The 20,734-nt window shown below is 38.0% G+C and overlaps 3 protein-coding genes across 28 annotated transcripts in view; 1 reads left to right on the plus strand and 2 right to left on the minus strand.

Moving 5' to 3' along the window:
• The window catches only part of Spn (protein phosphatase 1 regulatory subunit spinophilin), a 53,102-nt gene extending 42,389 nt beyond the window's left edge, over nt 1–10,713 (minus strand). For all 11 annotated transcript variants that reach the window (XM_017078486.4, XM_036814900.3, XM_036814908.3 and 8 more), the window contains exon 1: nt 10,476–10,713. The gene's annotated coding sequence lies outside the window, so the exon portion shown is untranslated. The remainder of the gene's footprint in view (nt 1–10,475) is intronic.
• The window catches only part of RpL8 (ribosomal protein L8), a 107,488-nt gene that overhangs the window by 58,513 nt on the left and 28,241 nt on the right, over nt 1–20,734 (plus strand). The window contains exon 1 of one of the 3 annotated variants that reach the window (XM_065864927.2): nt 6,334–6,339. The exons of the other annotated variants lie outside the window; for them this stretch is intronic. The gene's annotated coding sequence lies outside the window, so the exon portion shown is untranslated. Of the gene's footprint in view, nt 1–6,333; nt 6,340–20,734 lie in introns of those variants that run through there. 3 annotated transcript variants of the gene reach the window in all.
• The window catches only part of msn (serine/threonine-protein kinase msn), a 34,798-nt gene continuing 25,480 nt past the window's right edge, over nt 11,417–20,734 (minus strand). For 4 of the 14 annotated variants that reach the window (XM_065865134.2, XM_065865133.2, XM_065865130.2 and 1 more), the window contains 10 exons: nt 20,437–20,596; nt 18,576–19,499; nt 16,786–16,950; nt 14,281–14,883; nt 14,033–14,188; nt 13,809–13,976; nt 13,599–13,748; nt 13,403–13,537; nt 13,255–13,329; nt 11,417–13,191 (listed from right to left, as the gene is read on the minus strand). In XM_065865134.2, the coding sequence (XP_065721206.2) occupies nt 13,018–13,191; nt 13,255–13,329; nt 13,403–13,537; nt 13,599–13,748; nt 13,809–13,976; nt 14,033–14,188; nt 14,281–14,883; nt 16,786–16,950; nt 18,576–19,499; nt 20,437–20,596 (2,710 nt within the window). In that variant the 3' untranslated portion in view covers nt 11,417–13,017. The remainder of the gene's footprint in view (nt 13,192–13,254; nt 13,330–13,402; nt 13,538–13,598; nt 13,749–13,808; nt 13,977–14,032; nt 14,189–14,280; nt 14,884–16,785; nt 16,951–18,575; nt 19,500–20,436; nt 20,597–20,734) is intronic. The other 10 variants (XM_036815110.3, XM_036815113.3, XM_036815117.3 and 7 more) reach the window with 8 other exon arrangements.

The raw sequence follows: 20,734 nt of genomic DNA on the forward strand, positions 1-20,734 counted from the left end.
TATTCGAGGCTGTCAAATTGAATTTGACTTGCCAACGCGGGAGCACGTGGCCCTCAGATAAGATACAACTTATTATATATACAAAATATACTTCGTCTTACTTTTATTGGGCGACAATTATTGATTGGGGGCCCAAAATCACGCGCTCTTATCAGCAGATAACCCGAATTTATACCGATTATTCCATTCAATATCAAGTCTGGCCAATGTCAAGTTCAACCAACTTGGACAAATCCGCCAGCAAAGACGGAACTCTGTAAACAAGTTTCCATTGGAAATGTTGCAGCTTGCACAATATTGACCATAATAATAAATCCTCACTCGGCAATGTGCATCATCCACAGCTTTTCCCCGGCCTTTCCCTCCTCCAAGTGATGGATTGTGGCAATGAACTTGACATTAATAGGGTTTCCTCTAACTGCCGCCTTGCGTGACCGACCCCGCCCGCTTTTCTCCATTTACCATATCCCATAGGCCATATAGCATATTCCATACCATGTACACTGACCCACCTGACAGACGAGAAGTGCCCGGCGAAGAGAGGAGCACACATTTTCTCATGCCCCCCATGTTGGGACAAGTCAATCTCCACCAGAGTGCGAGTGCGAATCGTGGCAAGTGCATAAAGAATTTTTAATTGTGCAGGAGAGATGAACAGAAAGACACTGGGAGAAAAGTATATCAGAAGCTTTATAGGGGACAATTGAAAAAATTGATTTAAAAATAAAATACCTCTAACTTGAACTCTACAATTTCAACATTAAAAGATCGTAGAGATGATCAAATAAAATCTTATATTAGTTAGGAATTCTATGTCTTATGGGTTGTTTCAGAAATATTCAGTAAACTTTTGATAAAGATTTTTATTTTTATGACTATACTAATGAGATGTTTATTTTTCTCTGTGCATCGACAGTATCCGACAGATAGAGAGAGCAAGGCCTAGCCATAAAGACCCAAAAGGCAATGTCCGTAGATGGCAGGGCTTTCTTTAGAAAAAAAATCAAACCGCAGGCAAACGGAACTCGTGTTTTAAGCCTTGACTTGACAACGGTCAATATCTGACACAGCAAATGAAATGAAATGTCAACTGCAAATGGAATCATCTAGGGGATAGAATGACCCAAAAAATGGCATCAGAAAGGAACTAAAAAGGATTACAACCGCAAGCCCTGAAAAGAGGTGTCAGAAAGCGTGATGTAAATTAAAAGCTTTACCAAAAGTGAGTGTGAAAAAAAAGGGTCGAACCATTTAAACAAGTGTTTGGGATTAAAAAAAATATAAGATCTTCATGTCATGGCTTAATAGAAGCTTAACACATTTCAAATAAAATTCCGATGCCCAGGAAGGCAACATCCAAATTAAAAACTTCTCAAAAGCTTTTGATTGCAAACGCTATTAAAAACGATTTTAATTGAAGAAGTTTGTGGCGCAAATTAAAAACTCGTTTAAAAAAGTGTGACAAAAATCGACACCGTGGCCATGACCAAAGGTCTTTACTTTGGGAACTCCCCGAAAGTACACCTTTTCCCCCTTTTTTCCACCATCCTGACGTTTTTGATAAATGACTACAAATGCGTGGCAGACATCTGGTCGCCAAGCAACTCGCTCTTAACCCCTTTCACCCGTCGACAGATGAAAGCGAAAGACTGAAAACGAAAATAAATAAATAAAAAATAAAATAAGCCGTGGAAAGACGAAACTAAGATCATTCCGAGGGCCCCAGTCCCAACTCCCTCTTTTTTTTTGCAAGTGAGAGCGTGACAATGTCAACAGAGTAAAAAAAAAGTAACAAAATACGAAATACATAATGAATAAACACACAAAAACCAGGTAAAGCGTGGCCGAATGGAATTTAACGCTTCGGCCCTAAGAAAGCAAAAGTCTAACAAAAAGTAAAAGGCAAAAACTATAATTATTTCAACCTTAATTTTTATCTTTTTCATGTGTAATGTGCCAAAGATCATTTGCAATTTCCTATAAATTGTCGTGTAATTGTAATGCACATGAGCTGAGATAGCAAAAATAGTTGGGTAGATAGACTAGAAGTGGGAGATAGGGGAAGTATTCTTCAGCAATGCGGAAAGTATAATTTGGCTAATGGAAGTTTCGACAACGCTTTATCATGAAACTGATACGAGAATGGCAAGTGTAAACGTTTATATTGTTTAGATTGTTAACCTGAATGAAAAAATACACATGATAAATATTATGTTACCATGTGGGAATATCCAATTTCTGTGTATCAAATTTCTATCAATGAAATAGGTATACCTACTATTTATGGAAAGTTTTTAAGGGACCTTGAATTTTATTTAAATTTGTATAACAAAATAAATTCCTTTACTTTTCATTAGATGTGGCTACTTTAAACTATAAATATACTTAATCTGTCCAGCTTTGAAATAATGAAGACATTCCGTATTGTAATTGAAATTGTAACACTTTTCATTTCTATCTTAATGATTTCGACACACCTATCAGCTGACTTTAAAACTTTTAAATAAAGAGCTTTTAGAAGCCAGAAAAGGAATTACCACTTTACCTAAAGTAACCCAAATTTCCTTTGGATAAAAGATATTTACACAAATCTCCTTTCGTAATCGCTTTCGTCTGCAAGTTCAAACATCTCCATTTCACACCCAGCAGAACTGAAAACCATTTTAGCACCCCATTCAAAGTTCAGCATTTTGCGACTTTGAACTTTTAAGGTTTTTGCACACACGGGGGAAAATATTTCATAATATTTAAGGCTAGGAAAATGGAGAGAACAGTTTCCATTTATTTGCATTGGATTTTGCATTTCTCATTTTTTTCGCCATATTTTTTTCCATTCTCCCCACTAAACGAAACAAACACACGGGTGGCAACATATAGAAAGCAAATCCAACAAATCCGCTTAGAGTGCATCAAAAAGGAAAAAAAAATGTAGCAATTGCCAAGTTGGCTAGAGTAAACTACTCCATCAACCCCCCACAATTTCCACATTTTGCCCCATGTCTGCTGTTTTCCCCACTCGAGTCAAGTGCAGTCAAACATTTGAGACGCAAAATGGGAAAATTCTGCATTTTCCAAGCCCCCGCAAAGTGGGTAATTTACGTATTCGCCAGCTGCGATTTCATTCCGCCGACTTGTGCAATCCTCGTGACAGTCACGATGTCTAGAACTGAACTTGGATTGCCGCTTATCAGCTGATTCACACCAATTAAATTCCAATTTTCGCATAATTCTACCATTATCTCCGTGCCTCAGAGAGACTCTTCCTTATCAAGTTCTAATTCATCTGCCATCCATTGATTTGTTTCACATGAACTTTGGATCATCATCATCATTGTTTTTTATTTCGCACTGCGCAGCTTTTTTATATTCACATTCTATTTCTATTGTTTGCTCGTTTGAAAGGGGTTTTTGTCTTTTGGCAAATTTTAACTCCTCTTTGGAATTGATTTATGCATATTTATCCAAGTGAGAAAGCCCATTAAAATTGTCATTCGCCTTTGTTTGTTTGCTTTAATTGGATCCTGCGCCATAACGCAAACACTAACATTGGTCTGATTGAATGTCTGGGCAGTATATATTATATATCTACATAATTCTACGCATCTGTTCACAAAGGTTGCTTTCGAATGTGGAGCACTCGTTTAACTGCTGAGTGGACATACATTTTTAATAGCACTGCAGTGGGGCACAAACAAGTTCAAGGAACTTTAAACCGAATTGTTCTTGATTTAAATTAATTTTTTTGGGGGGCTGAAGCGTATGCAAATTGAATAAAATGAAATGCTGCTATGTGACACAGTAAGTAAGCTACCTATATTACAAACTCAAAGTGATTTATGTTTAGTCTTAAAATAAAATATATTTAAATTAAATTATCTCTGCTTTATGTTGTTATCCCTCCAATCAAATGATTCCCCTCGCGTTTTTCGCATTTTAGTTATCCAAATTGCATTCGCCTGACAATCCCAAATGTTCCAATTTGCATTCAGCCCGCAGCAGTGACTCAAAATAAGCTTCGATCCACAGAATCCCTCCTCAGTCCTTCCATCTTTTGATTCCCGATTCCTGATTTCTGTCACATCCCAGGTTTTGCAGGGTGTCATCTGCCTGGGGCAACTTATTGATTTATGGCCACGCGTCGCCTGTCACTGTCAAGATAAAGTGCCATGCCGATGTAGAAGTTGAAGTTGCAACCGAAACGTGCAGTTGCACAAGGAAAAACTCAATGGTTTTAGGGTCTTAGGTGTCCCAGAAATCTTATTCACAAGAAATTAAGTGAGAAAGTGGTTCGTCGATAAGGAAAAGTCCTTTGATCGTTATGAAACTCTGAATTCATATATATTATCCTCTTTCTTGAAGAACAACATTGTCTAAAAACGTTAAAAATCTAGAATTTTAACTATTGTAAAGATAAGAAGGTACGTTAAAGTATTAAAATACTGTGATCATTGTAATTTTTTTTTAATTCAACTATATTTTGGGATCCTAATTGTAAGACCTCTCTATTGAAGGTCTTATATTTTTACAATCTCAAGATCAGAATAAGCCAAATCCATACCAATTTCTTTCTGTGTAGGGATGGATGGATTGCAGTTAAAGACTGCCGACTGAGACTGCAGTCTGTGGGCAGCAGGCGTGACAACTACAAATGCCAAAGGACGGCGTAGAGACAAAGCCAAGAAAGAAAGGCAGAATCAAAGTTGACTCAACCTTAAGTAGACACTTCACACTTGGCAGGGTCGCTGTTCGTCCGTCCCTCCTCGTCTATATAATCCAATCCCGCCCCCTTTCGCAGTTCCCAGGGTTCTTGGTTGCCCTTGCAGCGGTACTACTGTACTTTTCCAGAGGCTGCTGTGCAATGGAAGCCAAGGGAACAACCCCTAGAAATGCAAGCTGGCGAAAAAAGCTTAAACACCAAAGGATGCAGGCACTGAAAAAAAGTTGTAGTTCCTATAAACCTGTGTATTTAAAGATCTGTTCGTATGTAAGTTCCTATAAACCTGTGTATTTAAAGATCTATTCGTATTTTAAGAGAAGCTTGCAAATTCATAATACTTTCAGTTCATAATACATTAAAATTTTTTGTTTCTGATTTTAGGAACATACATATCTCTATTATAAAAAATCGTGTTCCCTGTGTACGAAACAGTATAAAAAGGAGGAGAACAAGGAGGTATACACACCGGTAACTGCAAGGAAATTGAATGAAAAGGCAGACACAAAACCAAAACAAAGCGAAAAGAGCTTCCCCAAAGGTTTTTCAGTTTTCAGTGCGAGAATGGGAGGAAAAGTGAACCGGCGGTTGGGAAAACTTTTGTCATTATGCAGGCAATGCTTTTCTCTACATTTTCCGCCCGCCTCCACTTCCTGCCGTTCATCAAACAACTTCCCCTGCCAGCCTCGCTTATCTGGTAAATTGTCAAAAACTTTTTTGCCATCAGTGGTTTTTTCAGTTCTATGTATAAATAACTCGCTAGAGCAAAGGAACCAAATTCAATAAACCAAAAAACACCTCCCTGAAACTCTGGAACAAAAACCAATCCTCCAAACAAAAACCCCCCTAATGTGCATCCCTAAAATAGGCAAATGAAGCCAATAAATGTTTGCCCTGAAAAAGCTACTGAAAACTGACAGGGGAAATGTTTATTTTTAACACGGTTCATTTACCAAATTGGGCCTAATTTTTGTGGTCAGGTCCTGGAAAATGGGGTCAACTGGAAATAGGGTTTGGTCGGTTGGAAAATATAGTAACAAAGTGGGGGAGGTGTCCTAAATTAGCTGGCAATTAATTAGGCAAACGGACGGACGGAACGCAAATCCATAAAGTTATAAACAGCATTATCTCGGTTTAACTTTGCGTGCTTTTGTTATTTTTTTGGAATGGATGTGGGGTGTCAGAGGGCTGAGAATAAACCTTGAAGGTGGCGATGGATGGTGCAATTTACATTGTTAACTAAGCTAAGGCGGAGAGACCGACCAGTCATGCAACTTTGGAATTCTTGGCAGCTTTATCTCAGCTCTTTTCCTAGCCCATTCAATTCAATCTCGCTTCAGTTGCAATTGCAGCCACAGAAGGTTGCTAAATTGCATAATTCAGAAACTGCACACTACGTAGGGTTAAAGCCTTCGACAACGTGTCAGAGTATAAAACGTACAGTAATGTTTTTGTAATTGGCTTAGAAAGTTGTTAATTAAGGAAATTGCTAACATGATTAAATTTATGATAATATTTTAATGTATTAATTAAGTTTTTTGTTTCTATGGGACTGTAGTTAGTTAGATTTTTATCATTATTCAAGATTAATCATGATTTGGCCGTATAATTCCCAACTGGTTTTGGTTGGTTTGGGATGAATTCTTTTTCTAATATTTTTTTTTTGTTTCAAGAACTAACTTCATTTATTTCCTGTTATTTCTTGTATTATTTTTTTGTGATTCTAAGGGTTGTAAAATGGTTAAAGCTTCGGTAGACAGACACTCCATAGGATGTCCATACCAAAAGTATGTTAATAATGCCCCAAGACATTGCCCGCAGGCTCATTATGTATTTACATTTTTATATCGATTGGGGGACGAGGAGGCGTCATCTGGAGGGGGAGTACCTCAAGTGGGCCAGCATAACCCACCAATTTTCGGTGTTGCATATTATGTGATTTGAAAGCTTCACCCCGCCGGATGTTTTTTCCCCTCTCTGGTTTTGTGTGTTCGGTTGTGTTTCGCCGTGGGTTACAAAAAACATTTCAAGTTGTTCCACAGGGTTTTTTTCGGTTTGCTGTCCGGACAAGTGGACAAAGTGGTCCGCAAGTGGTTGCATGGCCATTAAAGAGGTGTGGGTTGAACTCTGGGCAGGAATAGGGGGTCTTTTTGGGCTATTGGACCACTGCAGCTGTGGCCAACTATCAATTACTTAAATGCTAGCTAGTGTAGTCATTGAAATATTTTACCAAACGGAATATGACACTATTAACAAAGTTATTTTAATATAAAGCAGATCAAAGCTATGTTAGAAGCTGTAAAAACATATATTTAAAATCACTAAATAATCATTTATTTTTCAGTAAAAATACATCAACATTTTTAAAGGTGTTAGTGATTTAATGGCCATAAATACATGTTTGTTTTAAAACTCCTAAAACCTGAAAGATAAGTTTTACTATATTATTGGCAGCATGTAAAATACGTAATATAAACATTTTGCTAGTCAACTACATTCAAGTTCAAGATTTTATTACTCTATATAGCACCATTTTTCTGCCAAATTAGACCAACAAATTTAACTGCAATCTGGGTTCACTGAACCCAGTAAAGATCGAATAAAAACCAAACCACAAATGGCCGCATTAGGCTTAGCTAATATCGCTTTTCTTCGGACAATAAAAACCAAATGGCCCCAAGCCATGAACAACCCATGATCATTGATCAACCGAAAAACCAAGACCCAAACTCGCACACAATTTGGAAGCCTTATATGGTGAATAGCCAAACGGCAGTTCCCCAAAAAAATGGATGAATAAATAAAGGCGACATTTTGCGGCAAGCTGCTCATATCATTACAGATATATAGACCTATAGCTATTGTATGGGTTTCCATTGAAAAGTCGAACGAAAATGCCAGAGATCCAAGATCATATGGGCCGAAACATGGAAGCCAAAAAGAGTCGTGTGCTAAACTTGTGCCAAATCAAGTGACGCAAGAGATAAAGTCAGGGGGTATAATATGTATATATTTTTGGGGGGTTATCGGGGAATTCCTAAACTTGATTTCGCCAGCTGCGCGTGGGCCACCGAAAAAAGATACGAAAACAAACGGGGGAAAATAACACTCAAGAGCTTGGAGATATCGCTGATCTCGATTTCGTTCGAAATAGTTGAGTTTTTTTGCTTGTTTCGGCATTGCAAAAGTTTTTCATAAATGCGAAAAGTGTAAAACAATACTTTTCCGATTAACATAAAACTCAGCTTTAAATGTAAATAGACTTTGGCTTCTTTAATTAAGAATAATGTGTTGTATAACTTTTGCGATGTGTGTGTGCCCTTGATTAATTTAATTTGCAAAGATCTTCGATGTAGATTTCTTTGGAAATAGTTAAAACAAGATTCAGAAGCATAAATGTGAAGCAATAAATCTAAACCATTTAAATTTGGTCATCTGGCGAATAGATTGATGTATGACTTTTAAAGAGCCCACAAAAGACAGATTGAGTTTTGCCCTGTCAAAAGTTTTTCCATAAACAAAATGCGAAAAGTTGAAACAATAAATCGCAGCCATATAGTTAAAGCAATTAGCATAAAATCACGATTCGCTTGAAAATTATAGCTTTTAAATGCTCGGTCTGTCAAGTAGATTCTTATATGGTTGTTTCTTTAATTAGGAACAATTTGTTGAGTAGCTGGCTGCATTTTATATGATACTTAAAAAGTTTTCCATAAATGCCAAAAATTTGAAACTATAAATTCAAAGCATAGAGTTAACTTTTGGCCATCCAAGGCGATTAGCATAATACCCAGATTTGCATGAAAATTAACGCTTTTGAATGTTCAATCTGTCAAGTGCTATACGACTTTGGCAGTTTCTTTAATTAAGAATAATTTGTCGGATAACTTTTTGTGCCTGCATTTGACTAATTAAGTTTATGCAAATTGGGCGAGCGTAGGCGAAAGTTTTATGGCGGCGGAAAGAAAAAAACTGGACATATTTTATGAGTTTTTAAATCGCCGACAAATTGACGATGAATGTTGTGTGGAAATCGAAATTGAAACATTTAAGCGAGGCAACTAAAAATAAACATCCGCAGAAGTCATAAAACAAAGACGGGCCCTTATTCTCCCCCAAACTCCTCCTCATTGTTTCTTTTGTGGCTCCCTTTTCCAGTGCACAGGAAACAATTTTGATATAGGGTTTATAAAATTCACTCGATATAAAGAAAAGTAAAGCTATTTTTCTATGGTACTATAGGCAAAATAATATTGGTATTGCTAATGAAGTACAAGATAAAATGATCTATTAATTATATCATGTGATGCAGATTTTAGCATGGTATTATATAGAAGGTATTATGTTGAAAAGAGATCTAAATTATTATAGCACCAGGTTTTATAATTTTTAGAGACTACAAGACGGACTTAACGAAATATTTTGATATTAAAAAATATTTTGTTTTAAAAAAACCTTGATCCTAAAATATTGGGGTCCTTATACAATTTTTTTACGTGTTTGGGGGAATGACATGGAGCGCAACTGTTTCTGCAAGACAAAGAAGGAGAAGAAAGGAAAGCGGATGAAGAGGGAGGAGGAGAGAAAAGGAGCAAAACAGAAAACAGAGGGAAGTCGTTGAAATTAAATACGGTTTGTAACCAGAAATTCCGCAACTAAAAATAAACAAATGAGAAAAAGAAGCGCGGAGCACGCGACGCACAAAAGAGGGTGAAATTGTACCCACGAAGAGCTCAAAGTTAACAACAATATAATATTCTTGGCCTCGCCAGCGATTTTTTATTGAGGAAATAGTGCAAATAGAATTGTGATTTCTGCATATTTGCATAAATTGCGGCCACTTGGAGAATTGCAAAACGAAGAAAAGCGATAAATAATGGCAAAAACAACGATAGCGAAATTATCAGAAGAAACCCACACAATATCACACACAAGCAAACAGAACCTAAGACAACAAAAGAAAAACAAAAACAAAAGTCACTTTTTATTTTGTTTTGGTTTTTTTCCCCAATGTCTTGCTGTCTCCCTCTTTTGCTCCCGATCGCAGTTGCATTTTGCGATCAACGGTTCTTTGGTTGGGGTATATTTCCTGCTCGCTCGCACCTACGCAGCAAGGCTCTGCAAAACCAGTTATTAAAAGCCATAAAAAGGAGAACCATTTAACTGTTTAAGGTGTCTCATGTTGGCTTTTTTCGCCAGGTGTTTAAAACTCCGACAGCTGTTGGCCACAAAAAAAAGAAGTATTTTTGTATTTTCGCATTTCTGCAATTTGCAATTGTTTTTCTTTCGGGGTTTTTTTCGCTGTCCTGCTTCTGCGCAGAGGGTGCGAGCAGGACGGCAAGGACTCGAACTCACTTACACACCCTTAAAAATGCCGCTACTCCAAATGCAATTTCTTTTTTACCGTTGTATTTGCACTAAAATCGGAATCCTAATTTGAAGGGATTTTCTTTCAAAATATTTGCTTGCAGCCAGACTTTATATGGTACACCCCCACCCCATATTTGTTTTCATATTTTGCTCAACTCCGGCGCAGCTTCGTTTTGCTCTCTATATACAGCTTCTTTACGTTCCTTTTTTTTTTGTTAAATTTCTTTGCGCAAAAGGAGTGGCGTTGTCCAGGATTTTTCACACATACACAAGGACCTCATATACGTATAGTCGGCGTCCTTTTTTTGCATTTGCACTATGTTTTGTACTTTTTTCCGGCACTTTTGCTTATTGCAAAACTCCATTTAGCACTCTTTTTCCAGGGATTTACCTTTGAAAAGCTTGTTGTTTAGCCTTTTCGGTATACACAAATCCTTTTTTCTTTAATATCCGCGACCCGAAACACTCGAATTCATGCAATTTCGTACGACGCGACTCGTTAAATCAATAAGACATTCGTTTATCATATAAATTAAATACTCGCGGCATTTAAACTTATTGTTGATATTTCACTCAGCAGCGGTAAAACTCGCGACGAAAACGCGTCCGATTCGCTCGGATTTTGGGCCGAATTTGACTAGAGGTGGTGAAAGAGCGATTGCTTTCCTATTGTATCGAATATCGATGTCTTGTGGGCTATCGATTAATTAATATTTTTGCCATCACTAGCGGCTGTTAACTAAATTCAATAAAAAGGTTTGAGACCTAGATATAACTATTTCATACTCAAACCATGGTGCATGTCCCGGGACTACCCGTCGGTATGTTTAGAGTGACCGTTTTTATTTATACATCTTGCCTGCGTAATGTAATGTAAAAACTAGCTTTGACTCAAACCTTTGTGATTATATCAGGGAAAAATACACTGAACACAAATCTCTTGAAAAAATAAGACATAAATAAAAACAATTCTACCAGTTTTGTTTACCAACAAACCAAGCATCAGACCGCTTGATTTTAATGAGATGATTAGGCATGTTACTATGACATATAATTCCAATATAATTTTTAAAATGGTACGCCCTCTTTCATGGTTTTGGATAAATAGCTTATTATCCGAATGACTTTACATCCTCACAAAAAACCCACCAAATATTAAAATTCAAATTATTTATTTTTTTGTATTTTTTTTTTAATTTTGAGATTATATATATATAATAATTAGATTTACATTCATTTCTGTATCATTTTACTTGTTTTATTTTAGAAATAAAGTAAGCATTTATTACTAATTCTTTAATTTTTTTGTTTTAGATGTGCATTTTAGTGCACTTTTCTTTTCCATTTTGCTTCGATGAACATTATTAAATACGGGGGCGTACAATCATTTTATAACACAAAAACAAACAATATTTTAAATATACTTCTTAATGAGACTTTCTTTTTATATCGTGTGGAGAGTGTGGTGTGTGGAAGAGGAGTGGGATGAAATCACGCAAACAACACAAAATAAGGCAGAATTAGTGTTCCATGGGGGATGTTCTCAGTGTGCGCCAGTTGGGGAAAGGTTCTATATGCACTCGATATAGAGATATTGCAACATGACCACTTTTGATATTGAAGCTAGTAAAAACACAAAGAAAATGCACACAGTACAACAAGCGGAGATGGTTCGTAAATGGTTATCAATTTTAACATGCTACGATTTATAGAATTTTGGTTTAATTTCCCTTCTCGATTCGTTCATCCATTTGTTTTTTTTTTCTTTTTTTCTTATCATTCTCCTGGCTCTGTATAAAAGTTCAGTAAAAAATGCAGCTTAACTAGGTTCTCGTTTGTAATTCCCTCCAATTTCGTTATTAAGGTAGCTCTCCTCGCAAACGTCATGGTGCGTTTTTTATTTATTTCCATTAGATATCCTCAATTGTTGCAAGCTTGCTTGGGTTTGTGTTGCTTTCGGCTTTATTTTACATTAATCAATTATTTACTTGTTTATCACTTAGTTTTTACAATGGCGTTTTATGTGGGTTTTTGTTTGCTCTGCTTCGCTTCGATTTCCATATTCATTTCCATAAAATTAGCGCGCAGACAATAATTTATGTATAAATGTACTTTTTGCTCTCTCCACTAACATGTTATCATCATCGGAAACGCACAAATAAATTCTATTTGATAATATCAAGAACAAAAACTAACTGCATATATTTTCTTCTATATTTTCTGCTTTGTGCAGAAAATTCGATATACTCGTATATATTTTGTGGCTTTCTCTGCTGCGCTGCTGGTTTTCAACTTAAGTTTAACTTGTAAGCGAAATCAAACACAATCGTGAAACGACATTTGAAATGAATCTGAATCTGAATCGTGTGTGTGCTGGGTGTGTTCGTTCAGTTATGTAACGTCAATATACATATACACCGAAAGGATGGAGGATACAAATTGCTTTAATTGCGGTTGCTTTCGTTTTCTGACCAGATCTGACAAAAAACCTCGACGAGTGAGCTTGAAATGTTCGTCTCTAAATATTAAGTAGATTATTTTTTATATATATATAGGGCTCGTGTTGATCGAGTTTTCTTAGCACATTTACTAATTGAAACGTTGTCGTGGTGAATTTCATAAGCACATTTTCATGATCTCGGGTTGTTTGTAGGTGTGTTGTTGTTGTTCTTGTTGTTGGTGTGTCTGTTTTAGGATATCTCACTTAAACGTTATGCACTCTTCACTTAAATCAGCTAATTATCTTTTATGTGTTCGCTTTAGATACTTTCTTTTTCGTTTTGCTTGTGTGGTAAAATAAGAAGAAAATGTTTATGGGGTTGTTTTGTTTTGTTTTGTTGCCGGTTGAGCAAATCGATCGCTGGGGCGTCGATCGAAGGCTGCCTGCCAAGATCATCGATCATCTAACGTCGATTGGATTGGATTGGATTGGATTACCAATTGGCCATGCCCGGTTTGTTGAGCGTCATAAAGTAGATTTGACACGATGAAGCACCTTTGGCACTGCTGAAGAATACTTTGTCGTTGCGCTCGCAAAGGAATTTCAAGCGCTGCGCCTTTTTGTGCATGAACACACCATCCAAATGGCCGCTCTCAACGGAACGTATCTGAAATGGGGGCAGAAAATCCATTAATATTATTATCCAGGGCTCTCAAAGTAAATATCTCACCTCTATTGCTTTGTTGCCCCAGCCCATGATTTGTCCAGTGCCAATGTAGGCCACCGAGGTAGGCATCTCGCCCCACTAAAAGGCATTAAAAATATACCATTAATATACTTGCAAAGTAATAAGCTAGCTGGATTCCCCAATGACTTGCCTGCAGCACAATGTTCTTGGAAACCCGGCCCACAGTGTTCACATAGACGCCCTCATTGTCGTAGCACAGCAGCAGTTGCATGCCATTTGAGTTCGGAAGCGCCACAATACAATGCGGAATGATTGCACCCTGAGTCTGCAGAAATAGTAATTATTTAGCAAGCCATTACAACACTCCTTTAGTCAAGCCAACTTACATGCTTGGGAAGATAGATATCGTATACTTCAGCTGAATCTAAATCAACCGCATGGAAACCCTCGGCGGAGCCATAGATCACCTTCAGTCTCGACTGATCCTCAATGGTGAGATCGACCAAAAGCGGGCGATGTTCCAATTCACCAAAATTCTAGGAAAATGTATCGTTTAACGAATATTTAAATATATAACTTGAATTTTAAGGACCCACCTTAAATGCCATAAATTTGTGATATGGTTTGGGAGCCCATGCATAAATTTCAATAGAGTCTTTTAATGCAATCACTAGGAACTTAATCCTCTCGTATTTGACAATCTTAAAATGTACAGCACCTTGTAGATCACCCACGTTAATCCAACCGTTGCGACGCTCCACTTGCTGTGGGTACAAATTATATTGAATTGGATGGTAAGTGTTCCCAATTTAAAACTCACATCGGAGAGTCCATCGGTGCGCAAGATCTTCGACTTGAGCCAGGACAAGTAGTAGACACGCACTCGGTTTTTCTTTCCAGATATGGTGACCAATATATTTTGACCCTCTAGCACCTCCATTTGTTGGAAACGGCGTCGCGAGATAAGCTGGTAGACCTGTGGCGAAAAACATTCATTAGATGCTGATTTTTATAGGACTTCTTAAGAACGCGAATTCTTTAGGAAAGTAATTTCAATCGATAACTCACCTTGCCCTGACCGGATCGGTCCAGAAGCATCAAACCATTCTCCGTTCCGATCAGCAGGTTGACGCCCCACAGCGCCGCGCACAGGATCTCCGAGTTGAAGCGCTTCTTATACTTACGGATTTCGGGCGTATCGTTGGCCGCCTCGTGGGAGGTGGGCGTTACGTTGACATTGACATGTGACTCCCGGCGCGAAGGACCAGAGCCGCCGGCCCCGAAGCCAAAGGTCAGGAAACTGCGCTGCTTCTGTTGCAGGGCGTAGGCGTGCGGGGGCAGCGGATTGGAGATCGAGGCCGAGGACGTCGAGGAGCAGGGCGTCAGGTGGTGCAGGTTCGCAGAGGAGGAAGAAGCAGATTTGTGCAAGAGATTAGTAATACTGCTGGAGGAGCGCGTCTTGCTGATCGAATTCTTGGGCGAATTCTGGCGCGAATTCGAGGACGAGGAGGCGAGCGATATCGTCGATTGTGGCGAGTGATTGCTGCTGATAATCACGCCGCCCACAACGCTACCGCCCCCCAAACCGAGACCGCCGCCGCCGCTTCCGCTGCTAGCGATAAACGATTTCGATGGCGTGGAATGCACGGATGAGCTAATGGCCGCCTGATACTGGTTAATCGATACAAGTTTCGATTATTTCGATTGTTTTACATTTCATTGGTTTTAAGTTGACCATTGTTTGTTATCCATACGTTTTGATTATTTGATGTTGTTTTAGATTTCATTATCGATATATTTCGATTATTTCGATAGTTTGAGTTTTTACATTGGGTTTGATTGGTTTTGGGTATTTTTTATACAGAGAGAAAAGAAAAATAGAAAAAGTGCAAGAAAAATTTCAATTAGTCTTGAGATGTCAACTAAAAATAAATAAATAAAATAATTTACACATGCAAGGTTTGGGTGTGTGTTTCGGTTTATGTGGGCATAAATACAGCATTACAAAAGTAAATTGTGTGGTGTTGTTGGGTGTGTTATGTGTGGATGCTTAACCTAACATTAAATAAAAATGTAGCGGAAACTCAGACAATGTTAACAGTGATGGAAAAAAAGGCGGAAATGTATTAGGATAAACAAAAACAAATAAAAAATCGATATGTGATTAGTCTTTCCCAAGAGGCCATTGATAAAAATAAGGAAAAATGTTTTAAAAATAATTTGTGTGTTTTTTGTGTTTTGAAAACTTTTTGGAAGCCTTTCTTCCAGTGTAGGTTGTATGTATGTATGTGGATGTGTGTAAATTATAGTTGCACTGTAGACGAAAAATTAGCGAAAAAGACTGGCTGCTATACAACGCAGAAGACAGTGGATCGCATTGGAAGCTCCACAGTTAAAATTATAACATTGTATTTACAGAGAAAAACTAAAGTCATTCCTAGTGCTGGGAAATAAATGTACAGAAAATGTGTGAAAAATTATCTTCAAGATTTCCATATCCTTTAAAGAGAACAGAGCTATACACATACAATAAATATGACACATTGTGATAATGTGATGAAAAATCATAAGGTGGAGAAAAATAAAACTATACACAAAAGTATTTTCTTGTTTTGGTAGTTGTTGGGATTTGTTGTTTTTTTATAAGAGAGCAAATTATACAAAATAAAGAGCATTTTGTCGGTTTGGGGACTATTCATTCATACTTACTATTGTAATGTTTTGTTTGTTTTTGATTGGTAATTTGTAATTTGTTAAAATATATCGTAGTGGCCATCAGCTCAAACGTTGCGGAAAGACAAAGCACAATTAAGAAGAAGAAATTTGTTTAAACGTTTTTGGTTCTATATATTTTATTGTTCACGGTAAATCATTTTTACTAAGTCATGCACTTTGTAAGAGCTTCATACGAGCATGCAAATTATTTTGAATTCTCAAAATTTGTCGACCAATTCATTGTTTACCCTCTTCATAATGAACTTTGCTCCACGTCAAAGAAATATGTTTATGCTAGAGATGTTCTTTAACTTAGGGATTAGTCACATATATATTAGGGGTTAGGAATAAACTGACAAAATAAAAAAAAACTCAGTTGTTTTTAAAGTAATCAGCTTTGAAGACTATAAAAGTACAATTCAAGGCAAATACAAAATATACTTTAATGAAAAACATTAAAAAAATAATACAAAAAAAATTCGTTTTGAGGATTTTCCAATAATTACTCAGGTTAGTATATTATGAAGCCACCATACGGAAGTGTTCTGATTCACTCATTATTAAATGTACTTGAGGTGAAATTGTAAAATTAATGACTGATAATGAACTTTTTTATGATTCTGCTATCGAACCGGAAGAACTTCAGCGGTGTTTTCTTAACCATGAATCCTAACAAAGATAATGGAAATGAATCGGCCTGAACGACAGACGGAACGATACAACGAAATATATATTATCACAATAAATAAACTCAACGTGGACACAAGGGTTAAGAACGTAAAAAACACAATGAAAAATCGATTAAAACGAAAAAGACAAGAGGACGAAAGTGGAGTATTTATGGGGCATATTACTCACCTCCTCACTGGATGATTTATCATGGCGTGGTGGCGTTGCCGGCGACGCCTGGCTGAGTAGATCCGGCAGGACGCTGCTGGTCCTTGTCCCAGGAGTTCCCAATCCAGTGCCATCGGCGCCCACGCCGCTGCTGCCACCGCCTCCTCCGCCGCCGCCTCCTCGATTCTGTGTGGGAACATATAGAACAGATTTAGTATATCAAATACATCCGAACTTTACAAACAATTGTAATGAAGTTTTAGAGAGATAGAGAGAGTGGGGTTATAGAATGTCGGAACAGAAATAACAACGAAATGAGTCAAAGAACGTACAAAAAGAGATTCAAGAGCAGCAGCACAAAATAAATGAATGCCAATGAGACACTTTGAGGTTGCCTAATGATGACCCCTCCACTACTAAGCCTCGAATTTTAGCCGCATAAGGATAATAGGTAAAGATACAGATATAGATACAGATAGAGTTGTGGGTGCGGGTTGTGTGTGTATCCTTTTATACAGAGAGCTTACAGGCTATAACATTTATAGGTGTTCGGTATCGAGTCCTCTGTGTTCCTCAAAATTGTTTTAAAGCTAACACTTAAACTAAATTAGCAACAGATTTCAGATTCAGCGCAGCAGGCAGAACGTGGCTCAAGTTGCAAAAACAATCTCTCAGGTTGGGGGCGGTGTGTATTATTTATGTTTCTTAATTAACTTTTCCTCTTGCTAACCAAACCAGCAAACTTTTTAATTGATTTCGAGTTTGTCTTTGTACAGAGAAAAGCTTTAAAACAATTTTGAGCGAAAGCAATAGAATATACAGATGATACAGAGCAGCATTCTAATTTACAGAGTTACATGAGGCAGCAAGAGACAGTGGGTAAATATATATATAACTATTGTCTATTTAAAATCCAAAAAAAAAGTTAGTATTTTTGAAATATATGTAATAAAATAAATAATTCAATCTATATTTGAAAACCAATTAATTCCAAGTAGTTTACTTTTATTTTACTATTTAAATTCTTTGAAGTTGATTTTTCTATTTTTAAATGATCACTGAGCTGCCTCAAATACCAAAATTCAATCATAAAAGTTTATCGACACCGTATTATTAACATTTAAAAAGTAAATTTAGGATAGCTTCAACCTGCACTACGGGTATTAAACTGATCTCATTAGCATTCGATACTTTTGCCTCTTTTTTCGGGATTTTTCGTTATACACATGATTTGGTTACCGATTTTCGACTGTCTACCGGTTATTTGCATTAGTTAATCAGAGTTCTTAAGCGTATTAGATAGCCTTAATTACGGTTGCGGTTAGCTTAAGTCCTAAAATGGCGTGGGTTCTGATTGATTAAAGGAAATTATACAAAACAAATGAGAATGCAATAAGTAATTAGATATAAAACCAAATAAAACCAAACATGCTCAAGCGATGAAAAGCAAAAATATACATATTTTTTAGTTTATCCCTAGATGTTTTTACATTTCCAGCTGTATTTTGATTAGCAACAATGGGCGTGTATTGTTTTAATTAATTTTTTATATACGAGCTATTAGTTTAAAGTGCGTGTGTGTGTGGATGTGGTGAGTATGGAAGTAGCGAGCCAAATGGTAAATTTCAGCCTTGTTTTATGGGTAGTTTGGGTTTGGTTTACGTTTCTGGCGCCAAGACAAAACACAATTTAATGGGATAAATATTTTTGCAATATTCTTTTTGGTGAGTTATGTTCGCAGCATTTTTTTGGAATAAATGTTTGCCTCTCTGTTGATTTGGTTGTTTTTTGTGCGAGCTGAGAACGTTTACCTGCTGCTGCTGTTGCTGCTGCAGTTGCTGTTGCTGCTGCTGTTGCAGTTGCTGCTGCCTTTGGGCGCGAACGGCAGCATTTTGCAGCACAATGACGGATTCAGTCTTTTCGCGACGCAGTCGCAGGAAATTAAAGTTGGCCAGGGATTTGGAAGGTTTCGGAGCAGCTCCCTTGGTGGCAGTAGTAGTAGTAGTAGCAGTGGTAGTAGTTGTGGCAGCTGCTGCTCCTGGTTTACCAGTGGCTGTGGAGGCTGCTGCAGTTGCTCCTGGTTGGGCATTCTCCTTGCTCTTGCTGCTGATGCTGCTGTTGTAAATGCTGTTCCTTTGGTACACGGCACTCGATCTCTGGAGCTGATGGGCCTGCGTGGAGGGCGCCGCCGATCCCGATCCCGCCGTGGTTCCAACACCAGCAGAACCACTCAGCACCGCCGAGTGTCGCTTGGTCAGGGGGAAGAAATCCGAGTTCTCGCGTCGAAAACCACGCACAAAATTCATCGGCAGTCGGGAATCCGAGTCCTGGCGCTTATGCGCCGTGGAGTTGGAGCTGCCACTTCCGCTTCCGCTTCCCGATCCCGATCCTGATCCTTGTTCTTTGGCAATACTTTGGCTGGCACTTGGTTCCGCCGCCTTCAGCGGCTGATAACCCCTGGGAACGGGTCTCGTGATGGCCTCCGCCACACTGGCCCTCTGCAGCTTCGTCTCCACCTTCAGCGTACTCAGCTGGGAGCTCCGGCTCAGGCTGGCAGTGGTGGTGGGACTACCACGTCCACTGCCCCTCGGACCAGGGCTTCCGTTCTTGGGAAAGAAGCGATCGAAGTCCCAATCCCTCAGCAAATTGGATTCATCACCGCGACGCGACGGAGTCACATTCGCCTGCGATGTGGAGGCGGACTTTTGCAGGCGGTTTATGTTCTGCTCTAGTTTCTATTCGGGGGGATATTTCAGGTTCAGGGAGGAGTAGTAGTTGTTGTAGTAGTGAGTACGCAGCAAGAGAAGAATGGTGTTAAGTTGGTCTGGTTTTAATACTGGTAGGCTTCTAAATATCGATTAAAAGAGAGCTTGGTTCGTCCCCACCCACCACAGCATGGAAAGTTTTTCATGAATTCTGCTCTTCATTCCAGTAGGTTACTAAATATACACGAGGGTTGATATATAATATTGCAGATATTCCAGAAATATATATATAGCAAACCCAAGTATTCGAAAGATATATGGGGTGTGTGTGCAAATGTGCATATATATTCATATGTATGTACAATATATTTCGATCGTGTCAACATTCTATGCACCAGTGCATTAATGTTTATAAACTTGCAAACATCACACATGGCTCAATCAAAATATACAAAAAAGTTGGTAACGAAAATTTGGAAAATAAATTTGTACAAAGAAAGAAAAATTCACGAAAAAGATTTCACACTGTTTACGCCATTAAATTACTATAAAAAATATATATGTATATAGATCAAATCAAGATTAATTTAAATTCATATAAATTTAGTAGGAAAATCAAATCATATTTTAGGCTAGTCTTAAGTAACTCTTTAATTTAGAGAACCACAACCAGGTTGAACTTAGTTTATATTACTCTGTTTGAGATTTAGTTTTAAACTATAGATTGTTTTTAATTTGCTTGGGTTGGCAGACCTTTAACCCTACAAAAGCTAGTTTACATATTTTTTGTACAATTGTCACCGATTCACAATGCATATTCTTCCTATGGCTCATTCTGCTCTAGCCCTCACTGATTGCATCTCATCGGAAGAAATCAAAACTAAGAACTAAACTAAACAAAGATTCATACGCATATATGTAAGGATATAGAAGTTGGTTTCGGGGGGATGTGGGTGGTGCAACTTACGCGCTTCATGATCAAAGTTCGATCTCCGGCCTGATCGTCGTCATCGGGCGTGGGTGGCAGTGGGCGGTTGGGCGGCCCACCGCTGCCATGACTCAGGGGCGTTGTCGTATTGGCGTCCTCGGAGACGGGTCCCAAACCGGGTCTATATGAAAATTCGGGTCTGAACATAACGAAAACCAAAAGAAAAGCCAAAAACAAATCGAAAACGAAAAAAAGGGGCGGCAAATCGTTGTTGACGATGGAAATGAAATGGGAGTGGGTTTTCCATTTGGGTGTAGTGGGTGTGGTTGGGGTGTAA

Source organism: Drosophila suzukii, chromosome 3 (genome assembly GCF_043229965.1).
Source record: "Drosophila suzukii chromosome 3, CBGP_Dsuzu_IsoJpt1.0, whole genome shotgun sequence".
Lineage (NCBI taxonomy): Eukaryota > Metazoa > Arthropoda > Insecta > Diptera > Drosophilidae > Drosophila > Drosophila suzukii.